At 45.1% G+C, this 25,007-nt stretch overlaps 1 protein-coding gene and 1 non-coding gene across 3 annotated transcripts; both read left to right on the forward strand.

Moving 5' to 3' along the window:
- The first annotated feature begins 1,279 nt into the window (after positions 1-1,279).
- On the forward strand, positions 1,280-1,382 carry LOC114791382 (U6 spliceosomal RNA). The gene has a single exon (XR_003749992.1). It is a non-coding gene; the product is annotated as a U6 spliceosomal RNA (small nuclear RNA).
- An 18,896-nt stretch (positions 1,383-20,278) lies between these two features.
- LOC114790120 (melanocortin receptor 5-like) lies at positions 20,279-24,326 on the forward strand. Of its 2 annotated transcripts, none has more exons than XM_028979881.1 (2): positions 20,279-20,462; positions 22,786-24,326. In XM_028979881.1, the coding sequence occupies exon 2, from the start codon at positions 22,883-22,885 to the stop codon at positions 23,897-23,899; it is 1,017 nt and encodes a 338-aa protein (XP_028835714.1). In that variant the 5' UTR covers positions 20,279-20,462; positions 22,786-22,882; the 3' UTR covers positions 23,900-24,326. The 2 variants fall into 2 exon arrangements, with proteins under 2 accessions (XP_028835714.1, XP_028835716.1); XM_028979883.1 differs by lacking the exon at positions 20,279-20,462 and adding an exon at positions 21,615-21,773.
- Positions 24,327-25,007: the final 681 nt, after the last annotated feature.

Genomic DNA, 25,007 nt, shown 5'->3' on the forward strand with positions numbered 1-25,007 from the left:
GGAACACGGTCAGAGACACAGGTGGTCCAAGCTTCTGAGTCTTACTCAGCCCCGCCCCGTACCTGGACCTCGCCCACGGTGGCTGGCAGCAGACGCTGCGTTTTGTAACGCCTGGCAGAAGTTGGCACCTGGGCAGAAAACCAGTAAAAGCTGAGACAGAAATAAAAACTAATGATGTGTCATAGCCAGGGGGAGGGGTTCACCAAGGCAACACAAACAGCCGTTTCTCATTACCCAAGGGGAGGCCGGGAGAACGGTGCAGGCCGTAAATTGCGCCCTCATCCTTTTTCTTGCCCGTAAATTCCCAGTAGACCCGGGCGCTCCCCTCATGCACGCCACACATACGCTCTCACGTTCCTTTCTCGCCCCTTCTTTCTTGGTAGCACAAACAGAGGACCCATCCAAAGGGGCAAGCAGGGCGTGGTGTTCTCTCACTGACCCTGCTGTTTTCTGATTGGTGGAGGGGTCGACATAGCTGTGCATCTAGCACATGTTTACCAAATAGTGGCATTGTTAAAGCGCGTAAATACACACAATGTCCTCATACCACCCTGTTGCATCACTGACATGGTGGAAAGGCGGGGCACATGAGGCCACCAGGCATGCCACTCCACACAAACAATGCACATTAGCACTCACCATGTTATTCCGAGTTTCTCCCCTTTTCTCCCCAAACACATGAAATCTGTCCAGCTCCCCTCAGCTGAACCAACGGAATACCATAGGGGTTGCACTGGTCCTCACTTGCCATTTTTCCCCTTCTTGAAACATCTAAGAGAAGGAGGATGTGGTCTAAACAAAGAGGGTTCAGCGCCGGGCCTCCAGAATGGTCCAAGCTGCAGCATGGTGGCAGATTGTTTTTTATCCAGAAGAAACATGTCTATGAATAAAGCATACATTTGGATTCATCAGTATGATATTAACCACACGATCAGAACATTTTTACTAATGTTGACTTGACCATTGCTTTTAGAGAATTCTTTTGCCTCTTGTTAAAGCACCTTGCATGTGAATGCTTCCAAATGGCTTCCCATAGTGCACCCTGCTGCCATCTTTTCATCAGTCCCGCCACATGATCCAAAAGAAAACATGGCTTATTAGGCTCGGCCAGTTCCATTGCTCCATGATTCACTTCTGATAGTCATGAGCAGTTGCTCTCTACAGCCTGACCAACCTGAATCTACTGAGTCTCATACACCTTTTTATGTGACCAGCAGTAAGGTTTTGGGTGGTTTGTGCTATAGGATCCATGAAACAATGACCAGGATCATCAACGTGCTTGTTACGGCTGCAAATATACTACAATTGGATCAATACAGAGACAATTAGCATGGCCCTTGCAAAAGGATGACACACAAATCCGTGAAACCCTCCAGATTTTGGAGGGTAAGGAAACAAACCCGTAATCGGAAGGTTGCCAGTTCGAATCCCAAACTGCCAAGGTACCACCAAGTTGCCACTGACCAAAGCACCGCCCCACACACTGCTCCCCAGGTGCCTGACATGGCTGCCCACTGCTCACCAAGGGTGATTGTTAAAAGCAGAGGACACATTTTGTTGTGGCACCGTGTGCTGTGCTGCAGCGTTTCACAATGACAATCACTTCACTTTCACTTCATCAGGATAGCCAGATTACTGTAAATTATTAATCTACAGTTGACATACTGTTCAAAAATCATTGTTATGGATACTGGAATTAATAATTCATAGTCAATATTCCTAAATGACTACATATGATGAGTTATCATTTTGGAGTTGTCCATGCTGGTGGTGTAGTTATGAATCCACTGCTTCTAGTCATTTATATGAGGGGCCAGGCTAATTTTGAAAGATGGCTGGTGCAAGATTTATGTTTCCTGTTTGCACTGTAAAGGCCATGAACCCCTTATTGCCACTGGCCAAGGTGCACCATGAAAAATTATGGTCTATGTCTGATGTCTTCATTTCATACCAGTGAAAAATCAACGAATCCAAACCTCCCCTCCTGAGAGTGATGTGCAATGGTCCCATTGACTTGCTGTCAGTCAAATAAATATATTCCAAAAAATTATGGAAAATTGATGAGCACATACGGAATTAACAGTGAAAATATACATTTAGCGGCTGTGTTGTGACAGTAGTTGTTAGTTCTAAGCTAAAATATTACTCTTTCACAATTCTGTTTGTGCATGGAATTTTAATTCAAACAGAGGGGTCACTAAGCAATAAAGAGATGTAGCCTGTGCCCAAAACACTGCAGCCTAGTAGCCTTTGGGGTTTAAATTAGCTATGCAAATGGTCATTGTGGGTGACCTGCTGTGGCTGTTACACCCAGCAAAAAGGTAGAACTTTTTTGGCCTGTCCCAACACATATAGCTTTTAAAAGCCCAGCTTTCTTTGTGCTAGACTAAGAGGGAAAGGAAATGTGCAGGGAGTGTATTTTTTTATACATTTTTTTATATTTTATTCAGCCCAAAGGAAACTGCATTTAACCATCACCCTTGGTGAGCAGTGGGCAGCCATGACATGCGCCTGGGGAGCAGTGTGTGGTGGGACGGTGCTTTGCTCAGTGGCACCTCAGTGGCACCTTGGCAGACCGGGATTGGAACCGGCAACCTTCTGATTGGCCACCACTACACAAAAAACATAAATCGCCGGAGGCTAGCTTCTGTTTCACTTTTTCAGCATTCATTTTTGCATCTCTCGAAATACTTAAAATTAATCACCTGACAATCTTGATGAGACTTGCAAATCAAATGAACATTTCATTTAAAAATTAAAAGGTAAAAAAAACAAACTTACAACATGCAAATTACATTTACCAATCGCCTAAACAAATTTAAAAAACAGAGCATAACATGGAAATGATAGATACTATAGGCCAGAAATTGCACAGTGCACAAAGTGCACAGAGGTCAAAGTTAATCAAAATTCAACTTTGTCCGCAGTGTGCAGATGACTTTGGATGTTGCTTTATGTGCTTACTGTGTATTAACTATTAGGCCATTTACAATAATCTGATGCTAATTAAATATGACCATGAATGGAGATTCTTGCAAGGCAGTCCAAGGAAAATATTATCTTAAAATAATCTGTGAATCTAAATTTACAAAAATATATCATCTTTTTCATTTGTCTTGGTCAGAGGAGAACTGAATAAAATAATGCCTCAGTGTGTATAATGCATTGCCTGTAATGGCAAGTGAGGAAGATGATGACTTTTGGATTATAAAGGCAACTACAGACACCTGGTGGTGGGACCTAGAAAGACTCTACTAAAGTTTTGCTTGATACAGGTGCCATACATTAAAATTCCTTAGACCGAAAATGAACATTTTATCATTTTACAGAAACATTTGGACAGAAACTCGAAATATAGAGGAGGGAGGGGGTGATGGGAAAAAATGGCATGGGGGTTTGGAGAAGGATAGGGAATCGACTGCTTCTGTACCTGCTTTAACACATGACATGTGCAGCTGCTCTGACTTTGTTTGGACTTTGCAAAGGAATGCCGATCGTGAGCATTGAAATGTGCAAGAAAGTTTTATTCTTCAGTCACTTGCTCAGTCACACAAGTGTAACATGCAAGGAAATGTGACCCTGAGTACTCCAGTGTAGACTCTGCACATATTTTAATTTCTTATAAATTATTCTAAAAAAAAAAAAAAAACAATATACGCTGTAATATACTGAAAGTGACACTGTGTGACACTGTGTACCGATAATGGTGCAAAATTCATACTGAAACTGACACAGCTGAAGCTGGATGAACAAAGTGCCATACTGTCAAGGGTCAGTGTGGACAGTGATGCGTAGCCTGGTTGAGGAGGAGCCTTGTGCTCTGAGTTGAAGACAAAACAACTTGTGGCAGCTAGGGATGTGCTATACCACTGATTTCCTTTTCAATCCAATACCAAGTAAAATTCAGGTTGGTATCGGCAATACTTATGCAGCACTGATACCTAATACAAAAAAATAAAGGTGGATGTCAAGTGTATGTCCTTCAGGAATTTCCTGTGGGGGGGATAAGTCAGCTAGTTTTCTAGTAAATTACTAGTAAAGGCGAGGACGATTTTGTCTAACCACTTGACAGAGCCAGCTGGGACAATGTCTACATTGACCAGGGCAGTGGTTGCCTAGCGGTTAATGAAGCGGCCCCGTAATCAGAAGGTTGCTGGTTCGAATCCCGAACCGCCAAGGTGCCACTGAGGTTCCCACACACTGCTTCCCTGGCACCGGTCATGGCTGCCCACTGCTCACCAAGGGGCTCACCTTGTGCTGTGCTGCAATGTTTCACAATCACTTGTGATTGAGAAAGCACCATGAAAAGTAAGATAACTAATTACAAGATTGTTAACTAGCTTTGTTGTCAAACCATGAGGAAAAACTGCTAAATCTGACAATGTCGCATATTACAGTTATTTGTTCAAGGGGCGACATTTTGTTTCTGCAAGCAGCTAGATCACTAATACAGAGCCCCTTAAGTACAATGAAATGGCGAAAAAAAATCCTTTGACAAGATATTTTGTGCGCACGTGTTTCAGAACCCCAGTCTGTGGGCACAAGTTTAGGACAGTTTTAGGAAGTTTCTATAAAATTGCCATAACCCATTAATACAGGGAGTGCAGAATTATTAGGCAAATTAGTATTTTGTCCACATCATCCTCTTCATGCATGTTGTCTTACTCCAAGCTGTATAGGCTCGAAAGCCTACTACCAATTAAGCATATTAGGTGATGCGCATCTCTGTAATGAGAAGGGGTGTGGTCTAATGACATCAACACCCTATATCAGGTGTGCATAATTATTAGGCAACTTCCTTTCCTTTGGCAAAATGGGTCAAAAGAAGGACTTGACAGGCTCAGAAAAGTCAAAAATAGTAACATATCTTGCAGAGGGATGCAGCACTCTTAAAATTGCAAAGCTTCTGAAGCGTGATCATCGAACAATCAAGCGTTTCATTCAAAATAGTCAACAGGGTCGCAAGAAGCGTGTGGAAAAACCAAGGCGCAAAATAACTGCCCATGAACTGAGAAAAGTCAAGCATGCAGCTGCCAAGATGCCACTTGCCACCAGTTTGGTAGTGCCCAAAAGCACAAGGTGTGCAATACTCAGAGACATGGCCAAGGTAAGAAAGGCTGAAAGACGACCACCACTGAACAAGACACACAAGCTGAAACGTCAAGACTGGGCCAAGAAATATCTCAAGACTGATTTTTCTAAGGTTTTATGGACTGATGAAATGAGAGTGAGTCTTGATGGGCCAGATGGATGGGCCCGTGGCTGGATTGGTAAAGGGCAGAGAGCTCCAGTCCGACTCAGACGCCAGCAAGGTGGAGGTGGAGTACTGGTTATGGCTGGTATCATCAAAGATGAGCTTGTGGGGCCTTTTCGGGTTGAGGATGGAGTCAAGCTCAACTTCCAGTCCTACTGCCAGTTTCTGGAAGACACCTTCAAGCAGTGGTACAGGAAGAAGTCTGCATCCTTCAAGAAAAACATGATTTTCATGCAGGACAGTGCTCCATCACACGCGTCCAAGTACTCCACAGCGTGGCTGGCAAGAAAGGGTATAAAAGAAGAAAAACTAATGACATGGCCTCCTTGCTCACCTGATCTGAAGCCCATTGAGAACCTGTGGTCCATCATCAAATGTGAGATTTACAAGGAGGGAAAACAGTACACCTCTCTGAACAGTGTCTGGGAGGCTGTGGTTGCTGCTGCACGCAATGTTGATGGTGAACAGATCAAAACACTGACAGAATCCATGGATGGCAGGCTTTTGAGTGTCCTTGCAAAGAAATGTGGCTATATTGGTTGCTGATTTGTTTTTGTTTTGTTTTAGAATGTCAGAAATGTATATTTGTGAATGTGGAGATGTTATATTGGTTTCACTGGTAAAAATAAATAATTAAAATGGGTATATATTTGTTTTTTGTTAAGTTGCCTAATAATTATGCACAGTAATAGTCACCTGCACTGTCACGACTACGGACTTACGGGGGAAGGAAGCGCAGAGGTCTGACATGCTGGGAAGGGGTTTTTATTAAATGAAGAACGTAAACAAACCTGTAGGCGTGTGGCGATTGCCAGAACTCAAAATACACTTGAACCAAAACCAGGTCAAGTTCGTGCAAATGAAGTTCACGAAAATGCCGGAGATCTCGAAGGGGTGGAAGTCTCTGGCATTTATGGGGCGTCAGGATTGGAGTCAGGTGTGGAGCCCAGCTGCAGGCAATCCTGACAGAGCCCCCCCTCCAAGGGTTACGTCCTCGGAGCCCCAGCAGTACCATCAGTGGAGGCGGCGGGGCGGACAGCGGCAACCACAGGGCTCCTGCCCTGCTGTATCCTCCCCTTGGAGGACGCGAGAACCGGACCCTCGGCCTGGCTCCCCGGCGTGGTTTCGCGTGGCGGCCCCGGACCCTCGGCCTGGATCCCCGCCGTGGTCTCGCGTGGCGGCCCCGGACCCTCGGCCTGGATCCCCGGCGTGGTCTCGCGTGGCGGCCCCGGACCGTCGGCCTGGATCCCCGGCGTGGTCTCGCGTGGTGGCCCCGGACCGTCGGCCTGGCTCCCCGGCGTGGTCTCGCGTGGTGGCCCCGGACCGTCGGCCTGGCTCCCCGGCATGGTCTCGCGTGGTGGCCCCGGACCGTCGGCCTGGCTCCCCGGCGTGGAGCCAGGCCGACGCTTCCCCACCTCCCCTCAGGAGGAGCCCCCAACCTAAACTGCACCCCCCCAAAAAATTCTTTAGGGGAGCACCCCCCCCGGCTGGACTTAGGGGTACCTTGGGGCTCGTCCACCTCGCCTTGGACCGGTGCAGTCAGGCTGGGAACTCCCTCCCTGGGGTTCGGCTCTGCTGCTGGTTCGCCATCTGGTGGACACAAAGAGGGGAAATGGGGGCGACATACAGACACTAATGCCACACACACACACACACACACACACAAAGACAAAGACAGACAGAAGAGACGGTCGTCTGGCTCCCTTTCTGGGGTCTCCGGGACCTCCTCAGGGGGCACAGCCAGGATCTCGAGAGGTGCGACCTTCTCGTCGCCCGCCAGTGCTGGGTCTTCTTGCCCCGGATCCTGACTGGCGCTGGATGTGGTGGAGGGGCAGAGTTCGATCCCTGGCTCAGGCTCTGGCCGATCAAACTCCGCCCTCAGTCTCTGCTGGAAGTCCCGAAAACTCCTGTCTGTCTCTCCCTGCTGCCAGAGGGCTGCGCTCCAGCCCCATGCTGACCCAAGCAGACACGCGAGGATGGTGGTGGTCTTATCCGTGTCTGCTGCCCCACTGAAGGGTCCCGGGACCATTGGGCTGTCCCACACGGGGCTGGGCTCGTGGGTGGAGATGGTGGTAGGTGTGTGGTGTGGAGGGGGGTGGACGTCTTCTCCAGCAGGTGTGGGCGCTGGTGCTGCGCTGCCATTTCGCTGGGGAACGTCCGGGCAGAGGGAAGGCGGGTCGGCGACTGGAGCAGGAATGGAGGATTCCCTGCGAGGCAGTCCCGGCAGCGCAGTTGCTGGCTGGCGACCTCCCGTCGCCCTCTTCCACCAGCTTTCCTCACACTGCTGGGAGGGACGTGGGTCTCCACGTACCTCGTGACGATCCTGGATGGGCGGAGCCATCCCGGCACCAACCGCCAAAACGGCGTCATCCTGGTCGTCGTCCGTGTCAACCTCGTACCCCCGGAAGTCACGTGGGTCATCTCGGACGCGCACGCTGGGCGGAGCCATCCCGGCACCCACCCTGCGGACATCCTGGACCCATGGCGCGATCAGCTCCCATGGGCAGTACTCTGGCCATTCGGGCTGGAGCCTGCCCACCTCCTCGCTGGAGGAACGCCGCCGTTGTTGCCGCTTGGAAGTGACGTGGATCCCCACGGACCTCGTGACGATCGTGGACGGGCGTGATGGGCGGAGCCCGTCTCCCGTGCTCTCGTCGTAGTCATCGTCCGTGTCGTCCCAGTCCACGGGGAGCGAGCCTGGCCAGCAGAGCGCAGAGTTCCTGGCTCGACATGCTGAAGATCGTGGGGTTCGCGTCCTCTGCGCTCGCTGCCCACGTCACTTCCTCGCTGCTGCCCACGCCATGGTCTTCGCTCCGCCCCCTCACCCGCCGACGTTGTCGCTTCCGGGTTTCGCGGATTCTCCCGGGGGTGACGTCATCACGAGGCGCCGCGCGCCACGGCTCGTCGGGGAGAAAGCGCTCCACCAGAACGGGCGGCGTGTCTCTCTCCCGGCACCCGCGTTCGTCGCGACGGGCTGAGTCCTTCGCGACTTTTCTTCTCTGCTGTTTACCTCTGCGCTTTTGGGTGGATCTCCGCCATTCTGTCACGACTACGGACTTACGGGGGAAGGAAGCGCAGAGGTCTGACATGCTGGGAAGGGGTTTTTATTATTAAATAAACAATAAACACAAATAAAGAATGGCGCGGTGGCCGAAAACAATTTAACTTAAATGAAGAACGTAAACAAACCCGTAGGCGTGTGGCGATTGCCAGAACTCAAAATACACTTTAACCAAAACCAGGTCAAGTTCGTGCAAATGAAGTTCACGAAAATGCCGGAGATCTCGAAGGGGTGGAAGTCTCTGGCATTTATGGGGCGTCAGGATTGGAGTCAGGTGTGGAGCCCAGCTGCAGGCAATCCTGACATGCACACACAGATATCCCCCTAAAATAGCTAAAAATAAAAACTACTTCCAAAAACATTCAGCTTTGATATTAATGAGTTTTTTGGGTTCATTGAGAACATGGTTGTTGTTCAATAATAAAATTATTCCTCAAAAAAAAAATTTGCCTAATAATTCTGCACTCCCTGTACACACACCAAAGGTTTTAACTTTAACTCTACAGTGAAAACAGCATTGGGCCAGACAGGTAACGAGTTAATGTTAATTTCTGAAACTGACTATTTGTCTCACTGAACTAAACCCCCTACAGGCGTAATACGGGTATTATATATGCATATACCACATACACCATGCATCCCCATAAAAAGCTCGTACATACACCACTTTTCCTCACTCAGGGATGTAGATGTGTGAGGGAAAGTGGTGTATGTGCGAGATTTTCTTGATATATGGCCTAGAGGGCACCTCATATGAACCAGAGTGGATGTAGCCTCGGATTAGAGCTGTAACCAGGCATTAAAAATTAGACCCGATCTCGTCAAGTACATCTTTTTAAAATCTCGAACCCGACATTATTGTGTCTGCAGATGTCGGCCAACATGACTGTACCAACATGCTTCGCGCACAACTCATACTGTGCTTTCATAATCGCCAGAATCGCTAGTTTGCATTTCACCACTAATTGAAACGTATCACCTGACCGCTCATTTACCACACAAGCCCGGATAAAAAAACAGAAATTAAACCCTGAAAAACATAATGCATCTATAAAACATTACATGCTGTGATAAATGTACTGTCCAAGTGTCCTTCTCCTGGCTGCCTTTCAGCAACAGGCAGCAGCAAACAGATCAGGCCGAGATTGGGCCTCATTAGACCACACCCCTTCTCATTACAGAGATGTACATCACCTAATATGCTTAATTGGTAGTAGGCTTTCGAGCCTATACAGCTTGGAGTAAGACAACATGCATGAAGAGGATGATGTGGACAAAATACTCATTTGCCTAATAATTCAGCACTCCCTGTAACTTTATGTTAACCAGATTGTTATTTAATCATTAACAAATTCCATATTGCTTATATGCACAGTGATTTAAAAAGAAGGGGAAAAAAATTGTAAAACTGCGTTGTTAAATATGATGCCACTGAAAGTTAGGCGCACCAGTGCAAAAAGTTAGTTAAGAGCCCAGTATTATTCAATAAATCAGTTTGGTCAGTAATTAATGCTTCAAAGGCCACAAATGCCCCAAATTGTGTGTCTTTAAATAAAATTCCTTTATAATAGATCTATTAATGGGACTCAGGCAAGTTTGAAATGTGCAATAGGGTGCAAGGGTCACTACATTTATGGATTTCACAAACGCATCAGTACTGATGTTCTGTTCTGCACCCTTGTGATTTCAAAAATAATATGCTTTGATAATACAAATATGACAGAATATAAATGACCTTGACTGTGGACTCGAAGTCCAATGATGAATCAGAAAGAACCACTGCGACAGTTTTTGCCCGGCAGCCTGTGTAGCTACGCGGCAGCTCATCCAGCCTATGTCAATCCATACAATAAATCCATTTCTGATGCCATTCTGTCAGCTGAGCCAATGCCAAGAAATTACCTTCGCCACAGGAAGTACCAACTGGTGCGCACCAGATACTGCAATAAAATATAGAAATCACATACGTCCTACATAATTAAATTAGCAATATTTTGTTACTTAGTAAATGTAGTAGTTGTCCAAAATGCACAGTTTTTCAATACGGTCTGCTCCTAGAAAAGCGTTGTAATTTAATTTGGACCTGCAGCACCCAGTTGACCAACAGATGGCAGACATTCTATAGTCAACATTTCCTGGGGCAACGCTCCTCTTGGAATGAAGCTGAAACTCACTGAGGAAAAATATATCTTCGTGAGTACAAGGAAGTGTGCTTGTAAGTGTATAAGAGGGTTTTTGAAACCACAAGTTGACTGTGTGAAATACAGCTGTTCCAAAAAGTCCAAAAGCTACATTAATTACATTAAATATGACTTAGGTGGGCAGAGACAAAAACAGGATAAAAACTGAATATTTATATCAGATTTAGTAACATAGTGAAAGCTTATTTATTACATTGTATTGCCCTTTAAGTGCATGCAGTTTCAAAGTGAAAGTGATTGTCATTGTGATACACTGCAACACAGCACACGGTGACACAATGAAATGTGTCCTCTGCATTTAACCATCACCCTTGGTGAGCAGTGGGCAGCCATGACAGGCACCAGGTGAGCAGTGTGTGGGGACGGTGCTTTGATCCGGCACCTTGGCAGTTCGGGGATTCGAAACGGCAACCTTCTGATTTTCTTTACCCACTAGGCCATCACAGCCGTATGTTTCTGACAAACGTACATCTGCCCACAAGTGTCATTTTAAAGCTGAGTCACCATTAAAATGCTGCACTGTATTAATAAAGGAATGTATTTTAACTGTCCTTGCAGGAAGAAAGGTTCTGTTGCTGGCGGCTGGCTCAGTTCTTTACGCTGAGTCATGATGAACTTAATACACTTCAGGCTGTGTTTGTCACATCCCCGCTTTCCAGCCTGGACTCCAGGTCCCTGGTGTTCTGAATGTATTTTTGCCCTTCCCCTTTCATCTCTTCATTCTATCACCCTGATTGTTCTTACCTGAGTACCTGGATACATATGCTGCACTTCCGCTCGCTGACTCATTTCTTCCTTCCATTCATTATAAACTATTTTGAACGTACTCTTACAAAAATGACATTTTTTTTGCCTTTTTACTCACTGTTAAAATTGTTTTACAATCAGCACTTCTTGACATAGCTTTCTTGGTAACTAAGAGATGAAATTACATTCCTGTTGCAGAATAAAAAGCACAAAGCAGGGCACAAAATGAACCTCTTGTGTTGAGAAGAGACATTGCAACAATGCGAGATGGTGGATGGATCACCGTGCTGCCAGGCTTCTTGTTAAAGCTCTTGGAAGACGACTGTGAGAAAATAAATTGCCGTAAAAAGGCTTAAAGCTGCGAGCGAGAGAAAAATCTTTGCTGATTTGTACAGGATTCGAAGGCATCTGCTTTTTTCCCCCCATGATAAAGTCAGAGCTGTGGATGCGCATCTTACATTTTTTCCAGCCTACACACGGACCACAAAGGCACAGTGCACGGTGCAACCAAGTTATGGCCGCGGAACCATCTACACACAAAACATCTCTCCCCACGGCTGTACTGAAAGCAATTTGAACCTGAATCGTTTGATCTCAGGGTGCATCTGTACCATGCAGAGGAACGGCAGAAAAGGCAATAGCAATATCAACACAGATGGCTGGGAGTCTTTCATGAGTTGATGCCTCCGTAAAATGCCACTCTTTATTCTGGCATGGTTCTCATTCATAGCTGCACATCCCTGAAGTCCTTGGAGAGGAACACTGGGATGGAGACCACTAACAGTGTTCTAATGAAGAACAAGGATTCCAATGGTCTGTCATATTCTTCTGTCAAGTGCATGAAGATAATTATAAACAAATAAACTAGACAAAAAGCCCCCAAAAAGGAGTCACAGCCAAGATTAGGGACAGGCTGAACCAAATTGTCACATAAAATCTTTCCTATTCCATATGATAAGAAGTCAAATTCAAGTGGGTGAGTGAATGAACGATGCTCTTCAAAGTTACATACCACTGCACTGGTTTTTAATGAGATATTTTCACCAGAACATTAAAGTCTTATTTTTCATATGCACTGTTAATTAGTTTAATAAAACCAATTCTGTGAAGATTAGGTGCACGTCCTCCCCCAATTAAAGAAGCCAGGAGTTTCATTAATGATCAAAGAAGGCCTTCCTTTATCTCTTATCTAATTCTCACAGTTTCCGCTCAGTCCTTGGAAACGTTATTTAACTGGATCAGCTTTACTAGACAAGATTGAATATATTCTGAATAGGATTTGTGGAATTAATTCTTACTGAAAATTGCTGCTGTGTTTTAGAGATAATGTGGTATCAACTGTTTTTTTGTTCCATGTGAACACCTTCTGATGAGTGAAGGTGACTCAAAGAAGGGAAACTGTAAATGTGAAATATGCGGATTCAACTCTCTACATTTACTGGCTAACAAACCAGCTAACAAATCATGTAAATTCGTAATGTGAAACTATGAAACTATTTACAATAATATATTAAAATGAAACGGAAGTATGTTTTGAATTGAAAGATTGTTTTTGAGAAGTTCGTTTTTTGTCATTGTGAAACACTGCAGCCACGCCCCTGCAGAGCTTGACAAAGTGCAAGAGAAAGATAATAAAAAAAAAAGACCCAGAATACATATGTTCGGAATTCCTTAGAGAGATATTAATGTACACAAATGAAAAGTAAGTAAAAGTAAAGGACAGTTTAAATTGAACCAAGATGGAGGTTTCCGTTTCGAATCCTGAACCGGCAAGCTGCCACTGAGCGAAGCACCGTCCCCACACACTGCTCCCCGGGCGCCTGGCATGGCTACACACTGCTCACCAAGGGGATGGGTTAAATGTACAGGACACAATTCACTTTGTGCACTTGATTTGGTGCTGTGGTAACATGTGACGACTTATCACTTTCACTCACTTTAAACACCACTGTGTGAACATGGACGGGGACAGTGGTCCCAAATTTCAAATGGAAAGAGGTTTAAGACCATCCGTCCTTTAAAAAATTGTTTGCTTGTCGCCGATTTGGAGCTCATTGTACCCTCATTACCCTCAGATCTTCACCGCCTGAAGGTAAATGACCTAGTAATGTCCCCACATGGTTTCATCCCTTTGTCCATCCAACCTTGCAGTGGTGGTGATTATTCAAGGCTGGAATCTGAATGCAATGTTCAGGAAATGTATGCTTTTTTTTTCAGTCACGTGTCTGCAAGGCAACAACGAGGACACTGGGTCCTGAGAGCAAAATTTGTATCTTTCATGGACACGTGAAAGAAAAACATTTTCAGCATCTTTCTTTCAAGGAAAGTGCATTTGTCTGAAGACATCTGATGAGTTGATGACATGGTGACACAGATCAGTTGCACTCCAAAGCAACATTTTCATCAGGTTAACGATAAAAAACATCAGAGGTTTGAAAGGAAATCTCTGACGCCTGCTTGTAATTTGCTGCATTTTTTTTTAAGGGTCGTGATGCGAGTGAAAGGACCAGCTATTTCTGAATAGGATTTGGATACATGTCATGTCTGTGCATTGCACTTCTTGTTTGTTGAAGTCCTTCTGTAATGAGGTGTCACCGTGGATAAGGAAGTGAAGAACTGTCACATGCTTCACATTATTCCTCAGAAAAAGGCACGAGACTGTAACTAAATCATCCCTGATGTGTCGCCTTCAAAGTTTTGGATGTTTCATAATGAACAGGACCACCGTATGATGTATCATGGTCAAATTACCTTAATGTAAAAAGTTATTTCATAGTTCACTATTTAAGTCTTTCAATTTGTGTAATTCTGTGTAATTCTGTACACAGAAGTAAGTCTTTTATTGATTCTTGGAGGCATTCATTTAATAAGCACCATAAAGTGAGGCAGGATTGCAGAGCTGTAACATTGTGGGTTTTCATAAGGATGAAATGATTCAGTTCTCCACAGTCATTTGAGATGTTTTTTTTTTTTTTTACTTTATGCCATTATAATGTACTGAAGTACGTTACACACAGTGTGTATATAACCTTTGAGTTTTGCCTTTATGTTAAGATTTATTGCTGTTAATGTGTTATAAATGTCATAGTTTTCATTATGCATTACCCCCCCACCGTTGATGGGTCTACTTAATTTTGCAATTAATACCTTGTTATGTTTGAGTCGTATGTGTGCGCCTGCCACACATTGTTAATAACAACTCCCCATACATTTCTCAGGGGGGCTTCTATGCACTCAGTGCTGTCTTCATGTACAGAGCAGGTGGGATTGTGGTGCCCAGGAAGCTGTGAAAGGCAACGCTGAACATGAATGAGACTTCATTAGGACTTTTAATGGCTGTTTTGTATGCAGTCGCTCATGAAACATGGGCATCCATTTACTGCTATTAAAGTAAAACTTTCTTTGTTAGTGTCAGTGAGGTGTTTCACTTTGCCTATTTAGGGAGAGATTTGAAGTGTGTTCACATTTTAAGGCTGCAGTGGAGAAAGCCCCTGGAGATAAACCAGTGAACCTTTGCATCTCTGTGACTGTTTCTCCCTTGATTAGGTGACACTAATTGGGCGATATAATTGGTTGGTGTCATAGTGCCACGTGAAAAAAGCCAATAAAGTGTCCATGCTCACACCTAATTATTACGGCACAAACAAAAGATAAATAATTAGCATGAGGCTTTTCACACTCATTTGTCATCGGCCAGACACATCATGGCCATCGGATGTTCACTGCACAAACAGGGATCTGAATACAGCTGATTCACGGGCCACATCCTGACATTAAATTCATATTGAGTCAAAAAAAATGATCTTTTCAGTTAAATGACTGGCACACGACATGCCACCGCACGCTGTGCTACTTATTTGAGTGTGATGGCCACAAACCGTCTCCAAGGTAATAGAGGAGATGTGGAAGACCCAGGGTTAGCAGGGACTCTTCTGACATTGGCAACAAGCAGCAGTGGCAGTTTCATACTGAATGTCAGTTTCACATTGATCTGAATATCTTTCACTGTGCTGGCTTAAGAATGCTGTAGATTAGTAGATTTGAATTGTCCACACATCCTTGTTAAAATAAGTAATTACCCGAGTCACCCCTCCTGGTAGACTGGGGCCAGGCCGGGGACTCGCCCAGGATGAGGTACAGTTCATTTAGTGTTGCCACGCCTTTGGGTGGTAGGATGAAGCCAGAGAACCCAGAGGAGAGCATGTAAACTCTACACACATGTGTGAGGCTACAATAATAGCCGCCTTGCAAGTGTGCGGCACATCCTGAAAATAATGCTTATATAACTTCTCAAAGAGACAAATTAAAGATGAACCCCACAGAAAGATGAGCGGATTTTCGTGACATTTATTCAGTTTTACGGAGTGATAAATGGCACGTTTCAATCCTCTGAAAATAATCCCACCACAGATAACTGGTTGGAACGTTGGTCAAAAAAAAATCCAGTAAAAGGGTCTTCAAATTTAAAAATGTTAAATGCCTGAAGAGATATAAATAAACTCACAGAATCAAGTCCCAGGAACTTACACATGATGGTGGATTTCTAGTTTAACACCAAGCAAAATGAGCTGGGGCATCCGTGTGTGTGTGTGTGTGTGTGTGTGTCACAAAATGTCATGGCATTTCTTACTGACTCACAGTGGAAAGTCGGCTGCTGAGTGACTCATTGTCAAAATACAGTTAATGTGCACGGATGCGGGCGGTGACGACACATCGCTGGGGATAGGTGAATGGTTTAGCTGCAAAAACTGCGAAACCATGAAGGTTCGCCAAGGTCAGTGTCGCAAGGCTTCCCTACAGGTTTCAGTAGGGGTCAATGTGCTTCATACTGTAAATAATGTGAAATAAAATGATTTTTTACTGAACAACAATGGGAGCATAGTGACTAAGAAAACAGACTTGAGAGGAAGGAAAAGAAAGTAATAGAAAATGGTTGTTTTTGTCATGCCCAGCAAGCACGGCACACAGTGACACAATGAAATGTTTCCCCTGTATTTACCCCATCATCACCCTTGGTGAGCAGTGGGCAGCCATGACAGGCGCCCAGGGAGCAGTGTGTGTGGACGGTAGGGGACCCCAGTGGCACCTTGGCGGTTCAGGATTTGAATCCGCCGCCTTCCGGTTACAAGTCCTCTTCATTAGCCGCTAGGTCACCACTACCCCAAGGTTGAAGGTTTTTGAGTGTCACTAAGGTATCCTTGAACGAGGTAGCATCTCAATGACAGACAGCAACGCTGTCAAAATAAATTTTGCCCTGTCTTATGTTCTTCTCATTACAAGTTGATCTAAATGGAACACTTCTTGACGACAAAGATTTTTGTGTTCCCTCCGCTGTGCAAGACTACCTTTCGACACTATTCGTGATCATTGTTGAGGTAGAAGCCAGTCATCTCAGGATGCCGGTTGGCACTGTAGCACAACATGGGTCTTATGCCACAATATGCATTGACACCTCTATAGATTTTTCCTACACCGGGATTTTTCTGACGTACATGAACCAGTACGCAGATGTCAGAAAAAACAGCCTGTCACTCTCCCGTCAAACCATCTGATAAGAAGCAGCACTTCTGCTTCCTTCCTGCTTCTCTCCCTTCCTGATGCTAAATTGACTGGTGATGGGCTTAATGCAGGAAACCAGACTGAAAGGATGGCATTACCATGGCACTGCACGATGGCTGCATTCACTGCCGGAAAAAAAAAGACTGGACAACAAACCTCATGACATAAAAACACATAATTTTCATCTCATCCAGAGGCTTTCTGCACAGCTATGAAATGTCTTGTTTTGTTTCCATTTTTGTGTTTATGTCCGTTTTTTTCATCAGGGGCAACGTGATAAAGACGAGTATATTATGAATGATGCTTCAATTATGATGCTCAATTAGGGTGGTAGTATCCTGGTGGGTAACACACTCGCCTATGAATCAGAATACCCAGGTTCAAATCCCACTTACTACCATTGTGTCCCTGAGCAAGACACTTAACCCTGAGGGGGGACTGTCCCTGTAACTACTGATTGTAAGTTGCTCTGGATAAGGGCGTCTGATAAATGCCGTAAATGTAAATCTTACCAGCATCACCATCCAGCAGCTATGGAGAGTCTGGCAGTCAGGACTGCTGCAGGTGTGTTTGTGTCTTTGTAATGTTATATAAGAGGTGAAATTCATCAGGTCCATGCAGCAGCAGCCTGGAGCAGGTCTGCTTCCTGTTTTTCTTCCCCTCGCAGCGGGTGGTCTTTCATCAGTAGGAGGAACGGAGGGGACACGCGGGACTGAAACCAGCCTAAGTAAACCAGTAAATCCAATTTTCACTCCTGCTAAGGTTTGCATTTTGTCCACTTAAGCGTGGAGCAGACAGGAACTAATAATGAACACCAGGAACACCAAATGCCAGCAAATGCCAATGGCATTTTCATTAAAAAAAAAAAAAAGTAACAGCAGAACAGCAGCTCAGCATTTGAAGTCTACAGACACTTGTTTTTAGCCTTTATAACATGAACTCTAGAACTGACACATTTCATGATATTAATAACACAATTCATTTGTAACAAGACAAAAGAGGAAAAAAAAGTATAGTTTTTTATTGTTATTGTTTTTTTTACCACAGCGCCATTGTTCCTAAGCCAATCTCTGGGTAATATCATGATATTTATTCACATATTTGTGTATATGGTATGAGAAGAAATCATCTCCCTTGAGTTTATTGTCATTTCCACAAAACAATACGAGGAATCCACATTATTCAGGGATCATTGTTTTAGGATGTGTATACTTTAGAACCATAGCAGCCCTGACTCATGGCTGGAGAACCTTGATAGGAGGTAAATAAAAAAAAGAAAAATCACGTATGTTTTAGTTTATGTGACACCCCGGCCCTGGGCACAGAATGTAACCGGCCATCAATGAAGTGCAGACCACAAAGCCGTAAGAAGAGGAGAAGAACTCCTCCGGTGGTAACACGGGCGGGCTCCGGAAGGAATGGCCAGAGTTGAGTAGGAGACATCGTCACGGTGGATGATCCAATAACTCCCGGTGTGATCATTGACACCCGGAAGTGGCACGATTGCACGAAGACCACGGTGCGCTGCTGAGAAACCTGTAGATCCAGATCTTTACTTTACTTTACTTTACTTTATTTGGCAGACGCTTTTATCCAAAGCGACTTACAATGGGAAGACACCAGCAATTCTCGTTCGATTTCTATGGAATATCGAGTATACAAACTAAGAGCCCTGATAAGGCTTAGACTTGTCATTGAAGAACATGCTCGGAGAGTGTTGGGTGCTAGACTAAGAAAAATTATAATGTATTTATACATTTTGTATTTGTTTGTTCAATGTGTATGCATGTGTATGTGTTAGATTTGTCTGTAATATTTTTGGAATAAGAGGGTTTTCACCTTCTTCTTAAAAGTGGTGATAGTCTCGGCTAGTCGTGTGGAGGAGGGCAGGTTGTTCCACCAGCCAGGGACAACAACGGAGAACAGACATGATTGGAATCGGAGACCCCGTGAAGAAGGAATTTTTAGTCTCCTTTCGTTTGCCGATCTGAGAGAGCGTGTAGGAGTGTATCTAGGTAGTAGTGTGTTGATGTAGGAGGGCGCAGTTCCATTTACAGCCCTGTAGGCAAGCATCAAGGATTTGAACTCAATGCGAGCAGCTACCGGGAGCCAGTGGAGGGAGGTAAGAAGATGCCATGGACGGTGAGGATGAGGCAAGCTGGTGGACGGAAAGTCATGTGGACCCACATGACTTTCTGGTGCGTGAGGTAGACAGTGAGGAGGCGGAGTTTTGCGGTGCAGTGGAGTGCTGGACGAAGTGTGATGGGTCGTCGCCAACCAGATCCTGCGCGAGCTAACACCGCCTCTCCTGAATGGTCTCCAGGTGGTCCAGGACCATCTCTCTGGGGGTGGCAGTGAGGGACACAGGAAGTGTCAAAGGGGATGTGCAAAGAAGGGCCTATGTGTGCCTGGAAGGATCAGCCCCTGATTCTTGTGTGCAGGTTGCTGGAGGGACCGATGCTGCTGCCATGCCGGACAGCATCTGGGGGCCAACCAGAGTGTCCGGGTCCTCCGGTACCAGGGAGGACCACTAGCGTCAACAGTGCCGGAGCCCTGTGGTTGCCTCTGCCGGTGATGGAGAATGGGCACCTCGGAGCTGTACCCTTGAGGGCCTAATCGTTCTCGACTGAAGCTCGTTGAGTGAGGACGATTAGGGGACCATTAGGCCCTGTTAAAAACAGAAGAGCAGCCACAGGAGGACGCGGTTACATTGACCTGGACACTGAATCTTACACGTATCATTTCAGTTCCTGGAAATCGGCACACATCCGGCGGTGTGTCGGATTTAGATTATCCCCGTTCCTGTTGTGTTGTGGCCCTCGTGCCGTTTCCTTTGTTCCTGTTCAATAAATCCCTTTTTTTAATCACTTTGCCTGCATTTCCTCCCTCCCTCAGCCTGTGGTCGTGACCGCTTACTCTACAACACTGCACATGTCATGTCCACTTTTGCAGTCTTCTCTCGGTTAGACTGAAGTGTCAAACTAATTATTACCTACATTGTTTAAAATAAACCATCTACAGCAAATTTTTGTCTTAGATCTCCCGAGGTGAAACAAAGCTTCCACATGCGGGTTAATTGTCCGAGCAGATCTGTTTATTCCTTTGTGTATATGGTCCCCTGGGGCTCTTCCTGCCATTAGATGAGAGTGGGTTGTGTCTGTCTGTCTGTGTGTCTACATGTCTGTCTGTCTGTGTGTCGGTCTGTCTGTCTATGTATCTCTCTGTCTATGTGTCTGTCTGTCTGTCTGTGTGTGTGTGTGTGTCTGTCGATCTGTCTGTCTGTCTATGTGTCTGTCTGTCTGTGTGTACGTCTGTCGATCTGTCTGTCTGTGTGTCTGTCTGTGTGTGTATGTGTCTGTCGATCTGTCTGTCTGTGTGTCTGTCTGTCTGTGTGTGTGTGTCTGTCTGTCTGTCTGTCTGTCTGTTTGTCTGTGTGTGTGTGTGTCTGTCGATCTGTCTGTCTGTCTATGTGTCTGTCTGTCTGTGTGTGCGTCTGTCGATCTGTCTGTCTGTGTGTCTGTCTGTGTGTGGGAGGGAGATTCCTGCCCACAGGCAGCGCGCAGCAACCCCGTCACTCTGCGCCCAGTCCCACGGACCGACCCAGCTCCACGGACGTGCGCCGGCGTCGTGAAATGTTCAGGTGGGTCTGCGTGTTTCTTTTTTTTTTTCGAGTTTTGCAGGAAAACCGCCCGATCCGCGCGGGCGCGACCGGAACCGGTGCGCAAGTCGGGCATGATATAGTTCCACGACCGATGATTTCTGGAGGTACAGATATTGAAGTCAAAAATATACCAGCGATGGTCCGGTTTAAAAATTGTCCCGTGAAAAGATGATGAGTCCGGTCTGAAATGCTCCATCTTCAGCCCTCGTTAACTTGCATGTCTGCGATGCAGTATGAGCTAAAATAAAGTTCTTGAAGATGGTGGGTTTGGGTGACAACAAAACTTTGAGCAATTGCTCAAAAGCCAGACTGTTCCATGCACAGAGCAAGTGGATTTCCCCATTCATCTTTTTCTGATGTTCCCCGTTTGGAGCTCTCATCCAGCACCTGAGATGTTCGCAGTGGGTGACGGAACTTCGGAACTTGGGGCTCCATGGAGTGGACTTGTTTTTCCTGGACATTCCACACATATTCAGTCAGGTTAAGTGTCAATATCACGTTCCTCCCACCCATCCTGGACCATTGTTGCAGGCATTTTTCTGCTGAAAGGAGCTACTGCCACCAATCTGAAAGCTCCACAGATAAAAGATGCGTTCACACCGCGCTCTACGCATGATCATGATCAGACCAGGTCAGGTCATTCTGTTGCTGCGGCTCTGATGTCCATGTGCCCATTGTTGAAGCTTTCAATGGTGGTCAGGGGTGAGGATGAATAAGATGTGATGCTCTGTGGCTTCCTGCACCTCTCTGTCATGACCGGCTGGTTTTCACCTTTTTTTTCTGAGGGATTGAGGGATTTTCTGCATCAGTGAGCTTCGGACTCCCCTGACTCTTTCGACTTTCCACGCGCGAACCACATCACACCATAAGACCTGTTGTTCTGGAGATTCTCTGTGAGTCCTCACAACTTGGCCGTTGTCAGAGATGTTTAAATCCGTTCACATCGACTTCGAGAACTAATTGTCCCTCCGCCATTATCCGATAAAACACGCATTACAGAGCCTCTGGTGTTAAATATGTTGTGCACTCCCGGCTTTAACAGGATGAGAATCTGTCAGAATGTGGCTCGGTGGGATAAACGGCGTCTGAGCTGATGAAAGTGCGTATTGGAGCTCTCGTCGTGAGCAGAAATTGAATAGAGGCCGACCATTCACATCATACGCCTGGATACGTCATTTAGTGACTAACAAACGACTCGGAGACGGCAAGACGCTGAGCAGCAGCACTGCGGAGCTCCAGGGCGCCAGTGAGATGGTTTTTTAGTGGAGCAGCACAGTTCCCTGAAGGAAGGTTGTCATTGTTTTGTCATTACTTTATTATAAATGATTTTTTTGATATAAGAAAATTCATGGTGAATTTATGTCAAATAAATAATGTTATATAATGATTTCATGATTTGTAATTGCTAAAAGATTTTAAATCATCCAAAACAAGAAAGTAGTGAGCGTGAATGCTGTCAGTCATCAGGCTCCTCCCATTTTAATTAAAAACATAATTAAAGATCGTGTTTTGGGTGTCAGGAATAATTACGTACCATCAAAAATGGTAGTTTGTTTTTTCTTCTTGTAGATCCAGACAACTCCCAAGCGGGTCTTTATGTAAATCCAGTATGAACAGTTCGTGGTATTTTCTACTAGACAGTATATTTACTGTACAGGGGGATTTATTGTGTCTGTAACAAGAAGTGCTTGCTGAGACTACATTATAGTACATAAAGGTCTTAGACCACCTAAAATCTATGATCGACTTGAGAAAATATTTATCCAATTCTCAGGCACATGCTTTATTGTATAGTGAAAAATATGTGACAGTTGAGTTCAGGTGACAGTGACTAGATTTTACACACCCAGCCAGGCTCACACGGTTATTTGTAATGGTCATTCGGCAAATTTCATCTGATTGTTCGTAATAATAAAAGCAATTATAGCTTTATTTTTAACACAGCAACTTACACATTATACAAATAATATTTTATTAGTCTCTTTATGTAGATAAAAAGATATATTGTCTGCAAGAATAAATATTTTCTCTGCATGATTTCATCTGCAGCCTCTGTGTTGAGTGGAAGTCATTGCGAGAAATTGCGCTCTCCTGATTAAAGTAAATACTTTACCCCATGAATATGTAAATGCCGTTATTTTTAGATGTCATTGTTAAGGTTCCTCCAAGCCTGCAGTTAAACATGGTTTACATTTTCACAAGAAGCCATTAAATTAACATTTTTGTTTTGCTATAGCTTTGCATCTGTGTTTTTTTCCCTATAATAATCATTTTAATTATGAAATGCTTTTTCTTTTTTAAGGTGTCTTTGTTGCTGAATTTCAGGCTGAAGATGCCATTTAGTTCATATATTTGGCCTCTTTTCTAATCATTCCACATCGGCTCCTGAAGATAACGAGATGATAAATGCATCTGAGATGCCACCAATGCCCTTCAACTGTACATTTGAGGAACCAAATGGCAACTTCAGTGAGGAAGACCCAACCGTGGGAGGGAAGGCTGCCAGCAAGCTGTCTGATGTGGCAGGGGCCTGTGAACAGGTTCATATAGCCAATGAGGTCTTCCTCACTCTGGGCATCATTAGCTTACTGGAGAACATCCTGGTGATCTGCGCCATCGGCAAGAACAAGAACCTGCACTCACCAATGTACTTCTTTGTATGCAGCCTAGCGGTTGCCGACATGCTGGTGAGCGTCTCCAATGCCTGGGAGACCATGGTCATCTATCTGCTGAACAACCAGCACCTACCTCTGGCTGACCACTTCATCCAGCAGATGGACAATGTTCTGGACTCGCTCATCTGCATCTCAGTGGTGGCCTCCATGTGCAGCTTGCTGGCCATTGCCGTGGATCGCTACGTCACCATCTTCTACGCTCTGCGCTATCATCACATCATGACAGTCCGTCGAGCCGCCATGGCCATAGCGGGCATCTGGGTCTTCTGCACAGGCTGTGGCATTGTCTTCATCATCTTCTCCGACTCCACGCCAGTGGTGGTGTGTCTTGTGGCGATGTTCTTTGGCATGCTGGTCATCATGGCCTCGCTCTACAGCCACATGTTCCTGCTGGCGCGCTCCCACGTCAAGCGCATCGCTGCCCTGCCAGGCTACAGCAGTGCCGTGCACCAGCGTGCCAGCATGAAGGGAGCCATCACCCTCACCATCCTCCTGGGCATCTTTGTAGTCTGCTGGGCGCCCTTCTTCCTGCACCTCATCCTGCGCATCACCTGTCCGCGCAACCTTTACTGCATCTGCTTCATGTCGCACTTCAACATGTACCTCATCCTCATTATGTGCAACTCGGTCATTGACCCGCTGATCTATGCCTTCCGCAGCCAGGAGATGAGGAAGACCTTCAAAGAGATCATCTGCTGCTACAGTCTGAGGAACATCTGCAGCCTGTCCAGCAAGTACTGAATTACAGGACCAGAAGACCGTGCCTGGGTATGAAAATCGGCCTGGTTTGGAATGTAGATCCATATCACTGATGCACGTCATTCAGCCTTGGAATGTTGGTGTCGTGTCTGCTGCTGCGGTTTTGGAGATGCCCAAAGCATTTGTGCCTGCTCTCTGTCTCTGAAATTGTTTCATGCCTGTGCTGTGAAGATAGCTAGTTGTAGGTGCGCCTTATTTATTCATGAATGGAACTTTTTCTGTGAAACGCATCACATTTGAAAGGAAAATGAATAGCTTTGAGTATTTATTCGGTATGTGTATTGGCCCATTCATGTTGCAGGGATGATTGTGAAAATGTATTTCCCTCACCTTTGACTCCTTAGATGTGACTATTATGAAAAATGTGTTCTGTGTAATTGCTGTGTTTATACACAATAATTATTTACCTCCGGTGGTGCAATTATTGCAAATGAATGGGGCATTTCAATAAAACTACTAATAAATAAACATGATGTGTTTTATGATGTGTTTTTAACAGTGCATCCCAGTTCATTTTATCTCATTTTACTCATTGAGGCACAATAAGCCACAATATTATTAAGTATAAATTCAGGATGTAGAGATCTATGGTTTTAGCATTAAGAGTATTGTAGCTCTCTTGGCAATCACCAATGTTATCTGGAATGTTTGAAAGTTTTAATTATGAGTTACTGAAATGTTTGAATTAAAATTACTGAGCAAGTAAATCAAAGCTTAATCGGTTATTAATATACAGTATAAAAAATTCGCAGAAATGAACAACTGAACAACTGAAATGAACAATAGGTGAAATCATCAATGTTGAACGTTACACGCACAAAGAATGGCCTAGTGAGTAAGGAAGCAGACCCGTAATCAAGAGGTTGCTGGTTCAAATCCTGAGCTGCCACTGAGCAAAGCACCATCCCCACACACTGCTCCCCGGGCGCCTTTCATGGCTCACTAAGGGTGTTGGGTTAAAAGCAGAGGACACGTTTTGTTGTGTGTACCGTGTGCTGAGCAGGTACCATCCCTGTTAAGATCCTTTCACTCACACATATTCCGGATGGGATTTTTACGCTATGTGGAGGTTGAGAAACTCATTACCTGC

The sequence above is a fragment of the Denticeps clupeoides genome, chromosome 5, assembly GCF_900700375.1.
Source record: "Denticeps clupeoides chromosome 5, fDenClu1.1, whole genome shotgun sequence".
Classification (NCBI taxonomy): domain Eukaryota; kingdom Metazoa; phylum Chordata; class Actinopteri; order Clupeiformes; family Denticipitidae; genus Denticeps; species Denticeps clupeoides.

Excerpts from the sequence above, each read along its gene's own strand:
- LOC114790120 (XM_028979881.1), top strand. The coding sequence starts at position 22,883 with ATGATAAATGCATCTGAGATGCCACCAATGCCCTTCAACTGTACATTT.